This window comes from Coccinella septempunctata, chromosome 5, assembly GCF_907165205.1.
Source record: "Coccinella septempunctata chromosome 5, icCocSept1.1, whole genome shotgun sequence".
NCBI classification, from domain to species: Eukaryota; Metazoa; Arthropoda; class Insecta; order Coleoptera; family Coccinellidae; genus Coccinella; species Coccinella septempunctata.
In genome coordinates this window covers 11,607,788-11,629,343 of record NC_058193.1, presented here as the reverse complement: position 1 = coordinate 11,629,343, position 21,556 = coordinate 11,607,788, and the positions used below count along the sequence as shown (strand labels likewise).

General features: G+C 35.1%; 1 protein-coding gene across 1 annotated transcript; it reads right to left on the bottom strand.

The window, feature by feature from the left end:
- Positions 1-1,534: 1,534 nt before the first annotated feature.
- On the bottom strand, positions 1,535-20,581 carry LOC123313999 (cAMP-specific 3',5'-cyclic phosphodiesterase-like). Its single transcript, XM_044899111.1, has 4 exons — positions 20,338-20,581; positions 5,353-5,729; positions 5,048-5,266; positions 1,535-1,639 (listed from the first exon to the last, which is right to left on the bottom strand). Exons 1-4 carry the CDS (start codon positions 20,579-20,581, stop codon positions 1,535-1,537), a joined length of 945 nt encoding a protein of 314 aa, XP_044755046.1.
- Positions 20,582-21,556: the final 975 nt, after the last annotated feature.

The window sequence follows — 21,556 nt, the reverse complement described above, 5'->3', positions numbered from 1 at the left end:
CCCATCATTTGTAAATCTTGTAATGAATGATTTATTTGAGTTTGTAGTTGACCAAATTCCATTTGCTGTTCCCCTGCTTAGACTATATGTAGACGATACCATCGCTTTAATACCTAAGAATAGTTGCAATTTCCTACTACAATTACCCAATTCATACCACTCTTCAATTAAGTTCACCATGGAAATGGAGAACCAAATGTGTCTGTCATTCCTTGACGTTACTATCATCAATGAAAATAATAGACTGTTGTCTAAGTGGTACTATAAGCCAGCAAACTCCAATCGCTTACTGAACTATCATAGTAACCACAGTGTACCCCAAAAAACAAATGTAGCCTATAATTTAGTAAAAAAATCCTTAACCCTTAGCGACTCCAGTTTCCATGGCGAAAATTTAAGAGTGGTTAAAAAAATCCTAATAGACAATAATTATCCAATATACTTCATTAATAAGATCATAAAAAGAGTTGTTGAACATTTAACTAGTGCGGTGAATAATCCTGATGTTGGGTTGGACCTTGAGATGAGTAGTAAGAGATATTTTAAATTTCCATTTATACCAGACCTCTCTTATAAGATAAAAAAGATTTTCAATGAATATAATTGTCTGTGTGCGTTTTATAACTTGAATACAACAAAAAAGTTTTTCACTCGTCTCAAAGATCCGACCCCCTAAGAATTGCAAACAGAGGTAGTATATAAGATCCCCTGCCTGGACTGTGAAAAATGTTACATAGGACAGACCAAACAGTATGTGAAGGAAAGAATAAAACAACATCAAACAGATCTAAAAAGTGCACGCAACATAGACAAGACAGCCCTTACTAACCATGCATTAAAGGAGAAACATCAATTTGATTTTAAGAATATCACAGTTCTCGACAGAGAAAAGTTTACTTGCAAACGTAATATTAGTGAGATGCTTTACATAAAAATGAACAACTCTGTAAACTTTAGGGAAGATGTTAAGAACCTTAGTTTAGTGTATGACTTTTTACTAGATATAACATGACAGGATGATAATAGGTGAAGTAGTGAAATGTAATTTTGTTGAATATAATTTTTAATATAGTATTTCAGAAGAATAATTAAGCCCATGAGTGTTCTTCTCTTTTTTCTTTTGTTTAGTTCTGTGTAGTCTACTGACGGCTCAGTGGTTTTGTCCACTGCGCAGTATTTTTGTAAGTTTGTGAGGTTATGGTTTTATAATTTAACAGCTTTAATGTGCACGTGCTATTTTTGATATTATATTGCTTTAATTTGGCTAGATGTTCCTTTGTGTAGTATTCTTTGACTGCATTTAACATATCATATTATAGAACAGCAGCACGGGTTCTTTCCTGGACGATCCTTAGAAACTAATCTTCTTTCATTCTCTGAGCATATAATAGAACAGATAGACAACCAGGGTCAGATGGACACGATATATACAGACTTTAGTAAAGCATTCGATAAGATCAGTCACGTAAAATTATTGAAAAGACTTGCTGAGGTTGGCTTACCCGATTCACTGATAGAATGGTGTAAATCCTATTTAACGGGAAGGGTGAGCTTTGTTTCGATTGGTGGCCACAGATCTGAACCTTTCTTTATTACATCTGGCGTTCCTCAGGGTAGCCATCTGGGTCCTCTTTTTTTCCTGATTTATATAAACAACATCAAGGGTTGCTTCAGACACTGTTGTATACTTCTTTACGCGGACGACTTGAAGATCTTTCGAAGCGTTCGATCATTAGAGGACTGTCAGAAAATTCAAGAGGACCTTGAAAGACTAGTACAATATTGCAAACAGAATAATTTAGTTCTGAACCCGTCGAAATGTTTTCATATTTCATTCACTAAGAAAATTCAGAAAATTCAAAAAATTATATACGAATATAAAATCGATAATGTAAAGCTGAAATACGTCAATGAAATCGTTGATTTGGGTGTGACGCTTGATGAAAAATGGTCATTCCGACCACACATAAACAAGATCATTAGTGCGTCAAACAAAATGGTCGGATTTATTAACAGAAGTTGCAAAGATTTTAAAGATCCTAGGGTTTTCATCGGTCTGTACTATGCTTTTATTCACAGTAAACTTTCTTTTGCGTCCGCTATCTGGAGCCCAATATACGAAGTTCACATAAAAAGGGTTCAAAGTGTTCAGAATAAATTCTTAAAATTTCTAGCGTTCAAAACTCATACTACCATAGAGAACAGGGATTATACACCTATAAGAAAAAAATTTCGCATTTTATCTTCGAAGGATAGTAGGACGGTGCAGGAACTTTGTATGCTTTATAAGATTATACACACTCGGATTGATTCGCCCTTTCTGCTTAGTAGGGTTAATCTGAATGTACCAGGTCGTGATCTTCGAGATAAAGCTCTCTTCAACATTAAATATCGAAGAACAAACACAGGGCAGCACTCTCCGATGCGACGCTTTCAGGCTACTTTTAACGGTCTTGAACTGGATGATGGCATGGATATCTTCTCAGACAATTTTGTTAGATTTAAAAAAACCTTGAAAAATTTTTTTGTATCGGGTTTGTGAGAGAGAAGTTTTTGTTTTTTTTTTTTTTCCTTGATTTCGACGAGTTGTTTTGCTCGGTGAACTCGAACTTTCAATATCTTTAAGTGGATACTTTGTTGGTAATCTTTTTACTGTTTGTATCCTAAATGTGCAATAAATAAATAAATAAATAAATAAATAAATAAATAAATAAATAAATATCAGAATATTGGTAATGCCTAGATTATTTCCTTGATGATTATGTACCTGAAACTCAATTGATTTTACAGCCTTGAAAAAGAGGATATACAGGTCCTCGAAACGTCGGCAACTATTTTGTAGCTTTGGCAGAAATAAAGGTCCACATTCCCGATATTCCTTTTTATTTATTGTTCTTAATATTTACCACAAATATAGTTCAGATTTTCGTATTCACTACATCAAAAGCATCAAACTGGTATATCTTCCAATTTTCGACATCAAGTTATAACAACAAAATTCAAGGATTTATCGGAGCAACCAATAAACAAACCTAATCAGTTAATGTGCTCGTCACAGAAGAAGACAATGAGGTTCAGTTACCGGAAAATTCGAGTAGACAAGAGTAACCGATGTGACCGGTGCTGTGGACAGTCAGATTAGAGTGAGCGTAGCGTTGAGAAAAAGATTAGGTTAAGTCGTCAATTGTCGAATGTGAAGAACATTCTTTCTTGAAGATTATAAAAATAAAATATTAAAAACTAGAAAGTCTAATTTTTCAAAGTCAAATCAAAATAAACATCACAGACTCGTGTATCACTCGATTCGGACGATGCAGAAAGTTTGACACCATACCGTTTCTTGATTCCCTTGGAATCAAGACCTCCCATATTATTCACCATCATTCACCAAAACTGTAGAAAAAGACTTGAATTTGATGTCTTCTTGGAGAGCTGCACAAAGGTTAGCCGATATGTTTTGATCCAAATGGTCAAGAGAATATTTACCTACGTTGATCAGAAGCAGTTAATGGTATAGAGAGAATGGAGAAAGAGGCTACAACTGGGAGACGTTGTTATAATGGTGGATCCAGATGGGCCTAGGAATTCATGGCAGAAGGCTGTTGTTATCAACGTCTACCCAGCAAGGGATGGAAAAATACGACCAGTGGATGTTTTAGAAACTCCAACAACACCATTTATCGAAGACATGTTGCAAAACTTATTGTTTGAGATATTAAGAAGTAATGGCCCATTTCCCAGATTAATTACTAGGCATGAGAATTATTGTATTTTTCATAGAATCAAAAGATGTTGTTCATTTCAACTATAAAGTATTCATGAATGGATGTTTCCAAGGTTTCCAAAAAAAAATATATTGAAAAAATATGTATTGACACTGACGACAGATTTTCATTTTCACCATATTTTAAGAAGAAATCGACCTTCGACAGGATATAAACCTATTAATTGAAAATAAAGACTAAAACAGAGAGAGAAAACACATCGGAAACACATTATTCAAACGCGACGAGACCCGATGAAACGTGATGCGTGTTGAGTCGAATCAAATGTATTGTTTTCTATAGACCAGAATCATACTATGAATACCCGATGCGACGCCACGCGCGTACAATTCACCCGCACCAGACGCGTCAACTCGCGTCGCGTTTTATTAATGTATTTCCACCTTTATTTCATGTTGCGTCCACATGTAGCGTTTGTGTAGGTACGCGTCAAAACGCGAGTTTCCCTATTAAATTTTCGGTTTCCAGAGTGTTTGTTTTTTTTCTAGTTTGAATTACTTCATCCAGAAAATATTTCAGCAATTTCTTTCCAACATGTATTTTTAGTAGGTATGTATAAATTGGAATACTTGTTCGGGAGATTTCATATCCCACAACAGAATTCTCTATTTCACATATTCACATCCCATTCAAAATTTGAAAAAAAGTGTGTGAAACAAGTTGGAAACATTTCCTAAATACGAAAAATAGTGCTTTTTCCAACTTGTTGCACAAATACATATTTGAAATATCAATGGAAATTACAATTCCGAAGGAATTGTCGCTCCAATAATGTGAGGTACTTATGAACTTAATATTTCATTCTTCCGATGCGCCCGGATAGGCGCTCGAACTAGAGTGTTGTAAACTGTACAGAACTACTTCTTTTTGTATTGAAATATTTATATCCCTTCATCGATGAAAATTTCCATATCAATATTATCGCGTTCCATATCGAAAACTCCACTTCCGTTCTCACGCAGCCATCAACGCTTGAATACTGGACGCTACCATTGAAGCGAATTATTCATAACGAGTAAAGAATTCTTCGCTTCTAACTCAGATTTTATTTTCATTCATGGTGGCAAGAATCCATACTCACGCTTTTAGGTATATTTTCCCTTGACGGGGATGCATTAGAAAAATATGTGGTTTATTTCCAGAGAATTTAACATCCATTGACGGGTTTCAGCGCTTTCATTTTGAGCTTATTGGTAAAACAAATATGTTAATTATATTTCAGACTTATGACCAATCCTGTATATTTTATAATATAAACCTACCTGCGATTTTTCAATCGTTGCCGAGTACCTATCGCACATGGGACTTATATCCATTTTGGCTTCCCTTTCTTTATCGCCCTGTTGAAAAAATTCTTCCATAAGTCGTTCGACCCACTGTTTATACAACGACAATGGTTTCGTAGGATTACTCAGATCAGCACAATGGACTAGATTTTCTAATACTTGAATACGGTCAGTGTAGTTGTCCAGCAACAAAACCTGAATAAAAATGAATAATGATATTTCTTACAGAGAAATTTGTGACATCATTCGATATGTGAACACTTGGGAGAATATTTCCTTACCCCGGACCCAGCGACTTTTTTGGTCTCGACCATCGTTTTTAAATCAGCAAGCAGACTCATGTGCTTGGACATATCTGTGCTCAGCACCATGTCTATAACCATTTTACGCAGGGTCTGTCTCTGCTTCTTTGTCATGTTACAGAATATATCACATCCATCGTTCTGCAATAATTTGAAAGCCACTGCCAAATGGTGGTTCTCCAACACGGATTCGTCGTTATACATCAACGCCAACTCGCTGCTGGAATTGATCAAGAATTGGTTCGTCAAGCCGGGATGGTCAACATCGTGAATGCAGGCCGCGAACAGGGCTGCGGTTATTTCGAGGGGTGTGAAGACCGACTCCAAAGCTGGAGTATTCAATAAAACATGAGTTCCTGAAAGAAAATTAGGTCAAAAAGAATTAAGCTATTGATTAAGGACAAAGCATATCTGCTTTTCATTGAAACGCTATAGATTGGTTGGTAAAACTTTGACACTATAAGCCTCGATGAACGAAAATAATACCGAAATTAAAATGTGAATTGGATGCGACAAAATGGAATCATGGAAAAAACACTCGACACACATTATTTTATACGGATGTGTTGCTCCACCTGTATATTGTCACATGGTGCTTGTTCATCATTCCGATAGTGGGAGTTGAGCTGCACCCATGGAGTTAAAATTACTGCATAATGTATTTTCAAAGAAAATCAAATTTCGTGTTGCAAGAGTCAACAGTTCAATCACTTTCGAACATATGCAATGTTCGATTTTTAAATTTTCAGTCAAATTCCATTGAAGCCAAAGCTAGAAGTTATTAGATACGGCGGATTTTTATTTCGTTTCTCGAAATTTATAGGAAATTTGAAAAAATTCACATTGAGCATTAATTCATCCAATTAAAACTGTATTACATGAATAAAATGTCGAGAATAAGTATTTGACAGAAATCCTGATCATTATAATAAGGTTAAATATTTTACCTAAAAAATAACATATTAATATTCATTATTGTTAAGTGATGTCATTGTTCTCGATTTGGAGTAATAAACATAGAAATCAAATTATATAGGGTCTTTCACGAGGAACCTCACCCATATTTATACGGGAAACTACTGAACGTATTTTCATGAAATTCAGCACTTATAAGTATTTCACGATGCTGATGGAATCTAAAATATTTTCAAGGCATGAGCACCTCCGGTTTTTCCGGAAATGACGTCAACTTCCGTTTTTCAAATTAGAACACCATTTTTTTATTGCAGAAATAGATTCCTTAGAAAATTTCAAGTTATTTTGATGTAACATTTTTCAGTTTTGGTTGGAAAATTCTCTCTGCGCGGGAAAATTCGAAAAAAAAAATCGAAAATAGAGCTCCGCTGAAACAAGAAAAACTTCGAAGTTTTTGTGTGGAAAATTTTCATTTTTGGGATTTTCCAAGATGTAAGATTGATGTATCCACTTTGAAAATCGAAATCGCGATTCATGATACAGGGGGTGAAAAAATCGCTTTCAAAGTTAGGGATGACAAAATCGTGAAAAATCAATTTTTTCAAAGAAAACCTCATTTTTTTATGGCAGATATTGAATCTACGTTAAAAAATAATGTTAGTGTATGCATCACACCCTTGCCCTAAAGTGGATATTTTCTGAGTTATTCACAAAAAACTGTTTTTCGTCTTGAATTTTCAGCTATTTCTTTTCCCTTCACGCCAAAAAGATGAAATTTTCAGGAACTGTTATTTGAACCATGCTGTAGATTTTTCACATCTTCTTGAAACCGACTTCAAGTTACTATTAGGAGAACCATGGCAAACTCTCGCAGTTATAACTAGAGAAGATGCTCAAAGTTTTGACCGTTAATTTCTAGACATTTATTTATAAATTTATATGTCTCAGGAATGCTTCGTGCGTTGCCCTTCTTATTTCATCGGGAGGAAGAGATCTGCAAAAGTGTTTAAAAACCAAATTGAGTTTCAAAACTATCAATCTAAAAATCTAAACAAACCTGAACGCATTTCTGATTCGTTCTATGCAGTCCTCTTTATCAGTCAGGGGAGTTGAGTAGACAATATTTTTTATCCTACCCTAAACATAATAGTCTAACGGAGTTAAATCGGGAGAACGTGGTGGCCAAAGATGTGGACCATTGTTCGCCAACCATCGATCTTCAAATAGCCTGTAGAGGATATTTGACACATTGAGTGAATTGTGTGGAGGCGCGCCATCTTGTTGATACCATAAGTCATTATGGTTCTGTACTAGCGGCTCAATTATTTGAGTCAATATGTCAGAATATCTATCTCCTAAGGGAGAACATTCTTTAAATAATGCAAACATGTGTAGTGTTCTATCTTACCAGTTCCATCATAAATGTGAACATCGAGAATTGCATTATTTTTGATGGCGCAAAAAACATTGAAACTCCAGGTCTCTTGAAAGTTCCATTGTCTGAAGTGGTGGTTGTTCTCTTCATCCCAATAATGACTGTTATGCCTATTGAAAGAACCATTCTTTGTGAATTCAGATTCATCTGTCCAAATTATACAGTCCAAAAAGTTTTCATTCTCTTGAAATCGAATGATCATGGCTTCGCAAAACTCTGTTCTCCTGACGAAATCAGTTTCCTTCAAATGCTGTACGCCTATTGAATTTATATGGGTCCATTTTATGTTTTTTTTATATTCTCCAAACACTCGATTGAGATAATCCCAGATCAATCTCGGCATCTTTGAGAGAATTTTGAGGATTCACACGAAAATATGCAAGAACTGTAATTTCGTTGTTCTCATCTTCTACTACACTTTTTTCTCTGTGTATAGTTTTCTTAACGAAAGATCCGACATTTCTCAAGTTTGTCATGGTTTTGTTAATGGTATCTCTCGTTGGTCTGGGTCGGTCAGGAAACCTCTCAATTAACAGTCGAATCGTTCTATCTACAACTTTATTACATTCTCCATGAAGTAGAATGAGATTTAAATAATCTTCAGTGGTAAAATTAGGCATAGTGATCGATTTTAGAACTTAATACGAATTATCACCAAATTAATAGTAAACACAAAATGCTACTGAATAAAGAGGAATTTGGCAGATGTAATTAATGATATCTATCATTAAAAAAAAAAGAATGTAAAACATGGTAAGTTTTTGCATATGGTTCATAAGGAATTATTTATTTATCACTGGAGAGAAAACCGATGGCCGATTAATTGAAATAAAAAGGTTTCCGATACAAATTCGAATCAAAATTCGCCATCTATTTAGGAACAACCTGTAACTTTTTTCTCTTGCATATTAGGGTAGTAAAATCTAAAACATGGTTTAAGTAGCGCTTTCAGACGACTATACTAGCGTCTGATTTTGATTTAATCGCTTTGACTGAGACGTGGCTGAATGCGGGTGTGTTTAGTGAGGAACTTTTTGATGATCGATATGTGGTGGTTCGAAAAGACAGAGATACGTGTCAAACTAGGGGTGGAGGTGTTCTTCTTGCACTTAAAAGTGATATAAGATTCGAGGTTATCAAGGCGGATACTGAAGCTGAATGTATACTGGTTAAATCAATATCAAGAAATTATAAATGTTACATATCTGTTGTCTATTTTCCGCCTAACTCAGAGTATGATATACACGATAATTATTTTAGTATGTTTGATAGAATGCTATTGGATGACGATGATTTATTAATTTTCGGTGACTTTAATGTACTACAATAACTTTCTGAACTTGTTCGACTTGAAACAACATAACGATGTAGTGAATTTCATGGGTCGCAGATTGGATTTGATTTTGTCGAACATGTCAGTGTCTACTGTGATTAAATCCCAATGTACTGTTGTAAACGAGGATAGATATCATCCAGCACTCGAATTTTCCGTCGATTATTCACATTATAGGTCAAATAGTGGATATGACAATGAATTTAGTTATAACTATTCAAGAGGTGATTACATACTCCTCTATAATCTTATGTCACAGTGTGATTGGTCAGATGTAGTTCGATGTGATGATGTTAACAAGAGTATAAACCTTTTTTATGATATAATGTACAATATATTGGACCAAGCTATTCCCAAATTCAAAAGAAGTAATTCAGTCAGTGCAAGACGTAAATTTCCAATATGGTTTTTGCTGATTTGAAACAAAACATAATGAAAAAAAAATAGACTTCATAAAAGGAAACATATAGGTGTTGAATTTACGGAGTTGAGGAAGAATATTAAGCAACAAACGAAGCTTGAATATGTTGAATATAAAAAACAATTAGAAATGAATTTCAAGAATGATCCTTCCACTTTTTGGTCATTTATGAAAAAGAAAAAATCTGAGAATAAGGTATCATCAATGATGACATTCAGACAAGAGTATCTCAATAACGCGGAAAGCATATCGAATGCCTTTGCTCAGTTCTTTGAATCAATTTACACTTTGGATTCTGATTGCTACGACACAGTGTCCGATTGGGGAACTTTCAGTTTCTCCTTAATAACAGAGGACGCTCTGAGAGAAAGTGTCAAAAAGTTGAAGCCAAAAAAAACCTTAGGCCCAGATAATATTCCTTCTTATATTTATAAGGGGTGCATTGATTATCTGATAGATCCACTGCTTCATATTTTCAATTTGTCAATATCAAAGAATACTTTTCCCGATATTCTAAAAACATCGGTAATAACACCCATTTATAAGTCGGGGGAAATATGTCAAGTCGAGAATTACCGACCCATAAACATCGCGAATGCTTTGTCCAAGATATTTGAAAGGATAATATATCAAGATATAATACAAAATTCACATCTCAAGATTAATCCGATTCAGCATGGTTTTTCTAGGGGAAAATCGACGGTAAGCAATCTTTGTAGTTTTACTGAATTAGCAGCGGAAGCAATTGAAAGTGGTCATCAGCTCGACACAGTATATACTGATTGCGAGAAAGCGTTGGATAGGGTTAGCCATGCAATTCTTATTAGGAAGCTGGCTGCAGGACAGTTCTCGAAAAATGCCTGTAGTTTCGTTGACTCATATTTGAGGCAGAGACAGCAGTTCGTCAAGATTGGAGGTGCATATTCTCGATCTATTGCAGATATCAGATGTACCTCAAGGAAGCATACTCGGTCCACTGCTTTTTTCGATCTTTATGAATGATCTTCCTGCTCACCTGTATTTCTGTGTGGCTTTATTGTTCGCGGACGATTTCAAGCTTTTCAGGCAGATTGCTGCCTTTTGCAGAAAGACCTAGATGAAGTAGAGCGATGGTTTAAGATGAACAAGATGTCTTTGAATATCAAAAAGTGTCATGTTGTTAGCTACACACGGAAAATGAATCCGATACAATTCAATTATACAATCGGTTCACAAATAATTGATCGCAAATCGAAAACCAAAGATTTAGGTGTCATGTTTCAGCCGAATCTAAAGTTCAATAGCCACTTTGAATTATCAACCGCAAGGGCATATAGAATGTTGGGATTGGTCTTCAGAAATGCGAAAGATTTTAATTGTTCAACTATCCCTCTGCTGTACAATGCCCTCGTAAGACCTCATCTTGAATATGCCTCGGTAGTTTGGATGCCGTTCACAGTCACTAACATAGACAAAATTGAGAAAGTTCAGAAAAGGTTTCTGCGCTATTTACACCTGATAAAATATAATGAATATCCATTTAGAATATCGTACCAAAACATGATGAAGGATTTCAGTATGATTTCACTAGATAATAGGCGTAAATTCAAGGCTGTGACCTTTATGTTCAAAGTTCTGAATAATGTGAGCTACCAAGATTGTGATTTTGTGAAATTTATTAATTTTAAGGTTCCCAAATTGAATTTGAGAATTTTAAACAAGGAACCTTTTCAGAGAGTAGACCGTGAACACATCGCTCCTGTTAAAATTTGAATTATTATAAAAATTACAAGTGCCAACGAATCCCAGATTCCTGGGTTGTAAACATTTGTAGAATACCTACACCTACATTGAAAAATGGCTCCTAAAAACACCACAGATATAAAGGCAGCAATTAAGGAATCCATTATAGAAATCCTAAGTGACGACGAATTTATAAACAAACTTCTTATCAAGATCAACGAAAAACTAGATGTGATACAGTCGGCAGTCAACGATAACTCGGATAAAATCGAATTGATAAACAGAAGGATGGATAATCTTATGCAAGCGGAGAAAATCAACAATGTATGTATCTTCAATTTGATGGAAAATCAAGAGGAAAAATTATTGGAGAATTTACTTAAACTATTCAAGGACAACATGAAGGTAACACTCAACAAAACTGACATTGCGAGGTGTTATAGAGTTGGTGTGAAAAAGGAAAAGCCGCGTCCAGTGATTGTTCGCTTCGAACGTTATCAAACAAAACTAACAATAATGAAAAATTGTGGACGTTTGAGTGGAACCAAAATTGGAATAGTTGAAGACTTAACAAAAAATCGCCTTGAGTTATATCGATCGCTTCAACGGAAATGCGAGGATAAAAAACAAGTATTCACGCGCAACGGAAATATATACATTAAAAGTGAGAATGGCGTAGAGAGAAAAAATGTAACATCATTAAAATGAATTTCTTTTTTACTGAGTCATTCATATTATTCTTTCTCTGAATTATTGAAATCATAATCTTTGTTTGAAAAATAAAATAGTATGTAGTATGTATTTGTATATATTATGCACTTTATGAAGTGAATCTTTTCAAATTTTTTACTTGATCGGAGGGCATGTGAGAGTCACTAATTTTTGTATCTGTCTCATGAATGTGTTAGAGACGGTGGAGCTTGATGAGGTCCCGGATATGGCGGTGGTCGGGGAGCTTGGGGCGGGGGAGTGTTTTGTTGGGGGCCATACGCGGCTGGGTATAATGCATTTCAACATAAGAAGTATTCACAAACATTTCAATGAACTGTTAGTTCACTTGGACAGCATAAATTTAGAAAAAATACACATAATAGTTCTCTCGGAAACCTTTAACATCGAAACTACTAACATTAATCTATTCACTATACCTGGGTATGATACATTTTATAACAACTCACTATTCAATAAAAACGATGGAACAATAGTTTATATTCGAAACAATCTGAATCCAAGTGTTGTTTATGTACAGCTGAGTCAAACAATTCCTATTCGTATAGAAATTAAAATTAATGAATTTTCTCTTGGACTGACGGCTATTTACAGACCTCCAGCAACTAAAATGAAAGTATTCATAGAAGAAATGGAAATATATTTAAGCGAACTTAATTACAATGATGTAGAGGTAGTTATTGGTGACTTAAACATTGATATTTTGGAGGGAAACGATAAAATGGCAAGCCTCTATTTAAATGAAATGGGATCATGTGGGTTCATTTCTTATATTAACAAGCCTACTAGAGTCACAGCAACAACAAAAACTCTACTCGACCATATAATGATCAGAACACAGAAGAGTATTAGTAAAAAAATTAGTCTTCGTCCCTTTGTTTTTAAATTTTCAATGTCTGATCATTTTCCAGTGGGATTAGAACTCAACTTAAATGAAAAAATTGGTAGTGGCATTAGAACGGATGAAATTAAGAAAATCGATGACAGGAAATTGTTGGAATTACTGAGGGAGGAGGGATGGTTAAAAGTATATGAGAAAGATGATGTGGAGGAATGTTATCGGGAATTTAAGTTTATTTTGATGAGTCACATTGGCAATTGTGAACAGAAAACACGTATAAACAACAAAAATAAGAAACTTAAACCGTGGATAACTCTTGGATTAATACATAGTATTCGTAAAAGGGATAAAATGAAATTAGATTTAAATAGAAATTACTCAGAAGAAAAGAAACTTCAATATATTGATTACAGGAACTTTCTCAATAAATTACTAAAACTAACAAAAAATAATTATTACTCTAACAAAATTAAATCAGCAAAGAAAGACTCTAAAAAAATTTGGAAAATAATGAATGAGGCGGTCAATGTCACAAAATCTAAAAGCAAAATAAATAGTATTATCAATGAAAAAAATGAAGTATTGACTCATCCAACTGACATTGCTGGCTCATTCAACGATTTCTTTTCCACTATAGGAGGTAAAATGCAGGAAAAGGTCAAGAAAACAAAAAAAATATACACAACTAACATAACTAATCCAAAAACACTTTTCCTGGCACCAGTGAGCTCAAAAGAACTTATACTACTAATAGCTACCCTGAAGAATGATTCCTCACCTGGGGATGATGGAATTGACGCCAAACTCATAAAAAAGATACATACATATTTAGTAGAACCTCTCAAATATATAATTAATCTAATTTTTGTTAAAAACGAAATTCCCCTAGACTGGAAAACATCTGATATCATACCTATACATAAGTCAGGAGATAAACAATCTTTACAAAACTATAGACCCATTGCACTCATCAATAACTTTGCCAAATTATTCGAAAAATGCTTGAAAAAACGCGTTATGAACTTTCTCGAAAAAAATAATGTAATCTTTAATAATCAGTATGGATTCAGATCAAATTTAAGCACAGAAGACGCCATATTTAATCTAACAAATGAAATAAATACGTGTTTTAACGCAAATAAGAAGATCTTATCAGTATTTATCGATTTAGCTAAGGCTTTCGATACCGTTCCTCATGACAAATTATTGGAAAAAATGGAGTATCTGGGAATAAGGGGAAATGTGAATCTTCTTTTCAAAAATTACTTATCCAACAGGACACAAAGAGTAAAAATCGAAAATACTTATAGTCACGAGAGAATTACCCCAATGGGTATCCCACAGGGTACTGTCCTTGGTCCTACACTGTTTTTAATCTATATTAACGATATTGGATCAATACTAAAAAGTGCTAAAATAATTGCCTACGCTGATGATACGGTCTTATCGTTCTCAGGGTCCACTTGGCAGGAGGTATTTGGGAAGGCTGAACATGGTATTAGAAATCTGTATAGTTGGTTCAACTACAACCTTCTTAGTATAAATATTCTAAAAACAAAATACATTACATTCTCAATATCCGCCGTCGACATACCCCAAAATATGACCTTGAAAATTCACAGTGAAGATTGTATGAATTCTGACTGTACATGCGAGCCCTTAGAGAGTGTCGACAGTATTAAATATTTGGGTATTATCTTAGACAGACATCTCAGATGGAATCTTCATTGCAACTTCATCAATAAGAGAATGAGAAAATTAGTATACAGACTATATCAACTCAGAGATATTCTTAACAAGAAACTATTAAAGATGGTATACATCTCACTAGTAGAATCCATTCTGAGATACTGTTTGATTGTTTGGGGGGGAGGATTCAATAACTCTTTACAAAGCGTAGTGACCACTCAGAAATTTATACTTAAAATAATACATAACAAACCCCGAACCTTCTCAACTGACAGATTATTCGAATTGGCTGATGTACTTCCAGTTAAGGCTCTATATGTTCATGCCTGCATCAATTATTTGCCCAAAATACAACACCTATTACCAAAAAAACCCACGTACTACACCACTAGATCTAATCTTTTAAGAACCCATCTGTACATCAAGTCACATACGCAACGGACTGTAACATATTTTGCACCTAAGTTTTATGATAAACTTCCTAACACCATAAAATCATTGAATAATAACAAACGAAAGTTCAGTAAACTAACCAAAAAATACATCCAGGAGAACTATGGTACATTTTTGAATATAATGCCATCTACATAATAAGAACTAATAAAAAATACTACTATTTTGAACAGTTATTTTTTTTCGTGTGATCTACTGGCGGGACTCTTTTTCGTCCGGCTCTCTGGGGGCGGTCTCTGGGCTCCTCATTTGCTCCATTCTATTTTTGCATCCTTATAATTTGATGGTAAAGGGTTCACGACACAGATATGGATTCATTCATTTCTAGTGTGAATTCAGTTGCCAATAGAACACTTTAATTGTTTATATGTTTATATGATGAATAAATTGATTTGATTTGATTTGATTTGATGTAATACCTGGACACTTATCTCCTGTAAATTGAATGATGCATGTGTGCAATGAAATTGTAACAAAATTTGATGTGGATATTTTCAATACTACCATTAATGAATTGGAAACTATACTATTGTAGGTTAGAATATTTTCTCTGTATTGTCTCTGTTCTGCATTTGTAATTTACCTTTAAGGTGTTTATGTGGAATTAAATTGAATTGAATTGAATTGAAAAAAAAAAAGTAACAGTTCCTGAAAATTTCATCTTTTTGGCGTGAAGGGAAAAGAAATAGCTGAAAATTCAAGACGAAAAACAGTTTTTTGTGAATAACTCAGAAAATATCCACTTTAGGGCAAGGGTGTGATGCATACACTCACATTATTTTTTAACGTAGATTCAATATCTGCCATAAAAAAATGGGGTTCTAATTTGAAAAATTTGATTTTTCACGATTTTGTCATCATTTCATGAAAATACGTTCAGTAGTTTCCCGTATAAATATGGGTGAGCTTCCTCGTGAAAGACCCTGTATATTATTACAGAAGAATGCTAATCCAGTAGTAAGAAATGCGGCAAAAAATTGGCAGTGGTCGTTAATACGAATGCGCATCATTAGTTTATTTTCTAGCAGAACGTTGCCGAGCTTCTGTATATTCTGTCGATCGAATCTTATGAAGAGGGAACAATTCATGTAACGAAGGTATGTCGGACAACAACGCGTTTTCTTTCAGTCATTTGATTTTTCAATGTTGCACGACCTGCTCGGAGGTAAGGAGTTTTAAGTCGCATTTTCTGAAATGTACTTGTGTATTTGTTTATTATATTAAAAATAATAAATGCAAACAAAAAACTCAAAACTTGAATAAATTATCGAGTTCCACTGATAGCGAATTCCATTAATGGTATATAGTAGTATTGCACTAGATCAGGATATTTCAAAATTGTTGCACGGGTTTATAATATGCACTCAATGTTTAGGTACCTGCTCATCTAATGGAATCTGCGATAATATCGAATTGCATTGGTGATATTAAGTTTAGATCTTCTGGAATTTTTGTTGTGAGTTCCAAATATTTAGTAAGCACCAGTTGTTACCATGGAATTCGCTATAAAACTCCAATCTTCTGCCAATTCACGGTTTGGTCAAACATTCAATGAACACTCAATAATACCTCTACCGACAAATTCAGATTTGCACTCGACACACCTTACCTCCGAGATCCTGATATATTTTCATTCAAACCTGCAACATCATTGTACTGATTTTCTAACAAGGCATATATAAACACAATTAGTCATCCATGCATGTGTTCAATACCGAAAAGAAGTCCTGTATGAATCGAAAAATAAGTTTTTTTAACGAATGAAATATGTTTATTTTTCATTTATACCAAATAAACAATTCGACTGAGTAGGAAAGTTCGAGTTGAAATGAATTAATGTCGCGCATTCGCTTTAACGACAACTGTCAATTTTTCGCCGCATTTCTTACTACTTGGATTAGCATTCTAGAGTGAGTATATATATTATGATTTCTATGGTAATAAAGGAATTTCGTATCAATTGAATTCGTGAAATCAATTCATTTTCCACACCTTCGCACCTAAATTAATATGTTAAGCTACAAGGTGATACACTTTTAATATCCGTCATAAAAACCACTTTCATGAATAGCTGCAAAGTGTCAATTGCGTACAACAGATGAAGTGATACCGTTCTATACCTAACCTTGTGACGTCATCACAATAATCCATATATATTATGGAATGATGTTTAGTTGATACCAGAAAAACATTCGCCAAGGTAGTGGAGGTTGTACACGCAGAGTTTTTCATCGTCTATGGCAGTTGATATTCATTCAATATTATTGTTAATTGTTCTGCACAGTGTTTCAATTGAAACCCAGCTTTATTCACGAAATGACGAAATTACGCAGAAATCACCCATAGCTTCGCTCGCGTCGTAGTACAGCTTTAACTTACTTATAGTCCACGAGGTGGTGTCACTTTTTTATTAGTGATTTATCTCCAACTCGAAAGTGATTAATTAGAGAGTTACACTATTACTGTACTCGAAATCGAAAGTCAGTCCGCGCGACCGTGGTGGGCGTGGGCGTGGGAGGCGGTGAAACTCGCCGGAAAAATCTAAAAAAAAAAGTGATTGATCTTCACGTAAAACATTGTGCTAATGTAAATTATTCATGATTATGAGTGAAAATGGGCGTTTATCACTTTCCCGATGGTGGAAACATGGTGGTCGGAAAAATCTGAAGTGGCCGATTTTCACTTGGAATTTTGAAGAATGATTATTGATCAAAATTATTGATCAAATTGAACCTAAAAATGGACGTCAGTCACGTTTACTGTAGTGGATTATGCGTCAGTCAGGCTTCCAAAGTCAAGGGCTTCCTTTGGCGCGCTGCACATTATGCAGTTCGACTGACGCATATTCCAATGGCATCGTGCCGGCTGACGATTATTTATCGAGTGTACATATTAATTACTTGTTTATAGAGGGTGTTTCATCATAAACTGGACAAACATATATAGTGGGTAAATGACACCGGGAGAATCACTTTTGCCTTATGACATATACCCCGTTTTCGACACATAAGCGAGAAAATGGGTGTTCAACGTCGTATTTGAGCATTATTCTAATGAGTGTGCTAAGTTTTGTATAATCCTCAAAGTAACGGTTTCTGGTCACATCGGAGTATTTTTGAGTGCTCAAATCAGACAAGATGAAGAACTCCGGAAAAAAAATTCAAAATGGCGGAAAACCTTCAATGTTCGTTAGAAAGGGGGATGGCGTATACCAATACTGATAAGGCAGATGCATTGGCGGACTCGATCGAACGAGAATCGAGAATAAATTAAAGGATAGACGACGATAATGAAGATCTGGAAGTTCTGGTTGAAGAAAATGATGGAGAAATGGATGAATTACCAGCGGCTGCTAAAATAGACAAACCAACATCGCCAAATGAAATCAGGGAAATTAGAAGTTTGAAGAAGGGAAAAGCTCCCGGAAGCGATAAAATAACGAATGTTATGTTGAAGAAATTACAAAGAAAAGGTATAGCCGCTCTAACAAATATCGCGAATGGAATTATGAGGACAGAATACTACCCAGAAAAATGAAAAACAGCGGAAGTCATAGTGTTCAATAAACCATTCAAAGAGAAGAAGTTCCCACAAAACTATAGACCGATAAGTCTACTGTCGGCGTTAGGAAAAGAAGTAGAAAGAATTATAGCCACGAGGCTAAATGAGGAAACCGAAAATCTGAAACTAATACCACCAGAACAGTTCGGATTCAGAAGAGAGCATTCAACAGAGCAACAATTATTAAGGCTTACAGAATACATTACAGAAAGATTCCAAAATAAACAAGCTACAGGTCTTCTTTTACTAGACGTCGCCAGAGCATTCGACAGAGTATGGCATTAAGGATTAATATACAAGATGAGATGTGCTGGATAATCGATCAAAATATGCAAGTTGATCCGGAATTATCTCAAAAATAGAAGATTTTACGTGAAAGTGGAAGGAGAATGCACCACAACAAGAGATATAGAGGCTGGAGTACCCCAAGGGTCAGTACTTGGGCCACTTCTTTCCAAATATACATTCACGATATTCCGAAGAATCCAAGAACCATGCTGACGTTTTCATGCTGACTACACAGGCATAGCAACTCGACACCGCAACCCAGAAGTAATAGAACGAGTTCTACAAGAAACGATTGACGAAACAAATGACTGGTGCATAAAGTGGAAAATCAAGCTCAATGGACAAAAGAGCCAAGTAATATTACTATAGAAGAGAAGACTGCGATCCACAACGAATCTAGAAGTTGACGGCGAAGAAAACGACTGAAAAAATGAAGCCAATATTTAGGAATAACGCTTGACAAAGGACTTACTTGGAAAAGTCATATCAAACAAGCAATCGAAAAAAGGAAAGCAGCGATGAATAGACTCTACCCTCTAATAGGAAGAAGCCACATGTCGAAAGAGACAAAATTGAATATAATCAAAGCCGTTGCTAGGCTTCAACTGACTTATGGTTCAGTTGCCTAGGGTTCCGCGGCAAAGAGCCACATCAAAAGAATTCAGGCAACTGAAAACAAGCTGCTACGATGTGCAATAGATGCACCTTGGTTTGTCAGGAATAGACGGATTTATAGGGACCTAATATGGGAAACCATAACGGAATTCATGAACAGAAAAGCAGAGAAATTATTCGAAGCCTAGTGCACTACGACCCAGAGGAAGACAAAAGGAGAATGCGAATTCACCGAAGGAGACCAAGAGATCAATTAAGAAGAGATCCCCACACTTGTTTTCCCTCAGGAGAGGTTTGCTCGTCTGTCTTGCAAATTTTCCCCCTGCAACACAAAAAAAAGATGATCCATCACTAGTTCAAAAGTGACGCCACCTCCCGTACTATTATTCTTTTATATATTCATAAAAAGAATTCAGCTAATAACCGTCTTCAATCATCTCATTATTCCAGATGAGGAATCAGGCGAACCATTGTGTGTAGAAAGTTTTCGGTGGGTCCAAGTGTCTACTTTTTATGAATAAACGTCTTAACTTTGTTTTAAACTGGGTGAAAATTTCGAAGGGACTTAAGGACTTTGGGATAACGGCATAGTATTCCAGAAGTTAGCAGCTACTATTCATTTTTCTTTACAATCTTCAAAATTCGGTACTCTATCCTGTCTTCCGATAGTGTTGAAGGGGTTCACTGATAATCATTAGCCGTAACCCTTAACCGCTTGTTTCACCAATGTTTATGTTTAATATTTATTAGTCTTCGAGTTTATTATGTTATAATTATAAAAGAAGGTTTGATAACCAACAACAACATTTCTCCGATCTTAGTGATTTTGTCCCAACCAATAAGAATAATTTCTTGATTTCCTTATCCTTATCTAATCGAAAACCAATGTGTGGAAAGTGCAACAACTGGAGAGTCATATCCAATAATGCTCCAATTACGGGACAAAACTGGATTGAACTTACCTTGCGTTACATCCGCAGCGTGCAGAGAATTATGGAATGGATTGTCTTTGACATAGTGGTCTTCAAGGGTCATCATAAATGTGATGAACGTCTTCGAAGGTATTTTGAGCGTATTTAAAAGGTCACGGGAAGTGAAAGTTGTCCATGCCACACACGTTAGGGGCCTTCCGTTGCTTAAATAACCTAAAAATGAAAGTTGATTTGAGTGATTAATATAATATAACACAAGAACATCCAAATTCATCAATTTATTATTTACCTATCGGCTGATATTTTGCAGTGAAATATGACTTGAAAGTGTACCAAGAGTGTATTCATTTGGAGTTTTGAAAAATATCAGATTATTAGGTCCAACGTCTTTTCAGATACAATGATAAGTTTATTTATTTTTACAGTGTGAAATTTTTATATTTCTGAAACCATAATGTCAGTACCTCGGTCAGTACGTATCTATGAAGCAGCTCCTCTTCATAGCTTGATTCATAAATATTGATACTACAAACAAGCAAGTTTTTTGTAACACAACATTTTTATTCATTATTTCTTTATAGTGTGAAGAGGCAGTTTTAGCTCCGCCACAAAAGGAAATTTCTTCACCGATATTTTCTTTATAGGACCTAACAATCGCAATATTTTCGAAGAAAACCGTTATATTATCATAAGGGGGATTTACCGATTGATATTATGTCATCGTTTCCCATCGATCAGTCCCATATTTGTAGCGAAAACCGTATGTCTTTTGTTTTCACAATTCATATATTTTATAAGTCTTTCCGTTCAAACGTACTTTTTCTGTCATTTTGACTCGAAAAACGGTCTTTCAACTTGTTCCGTTTTTCCTTCTCTTCAATTATTTCTGTGTCTTTCCCAACCAGTTGATTGACCGAACAATTTGAGTATATCCAATGGGTAAATGAGTAACCCATGGTGGGGACAGTTTTTCCGAGGAGAGGGGTACTTCTTCGAGGCCCGGTGCCGGTCAAGATCAGTAGGAATTGAGATCGATAGGTGAGTGAGTGACGACAGTGAGAATCTGTTTTCCGAACTAACGAGATTATAAACTCCAAGGCAAGTAATTGGTGACATTTATTTCTGCTTTATTGCACCTTTGTAGAGTAATATCCTGTCTAGACTTTTTGCTTGGCTGAAAATCTGAATTAATCGTAACTTAATCTAGCTATTCCCTCGATATAGATTTCTTTCCGTTACCGTAGGGTGG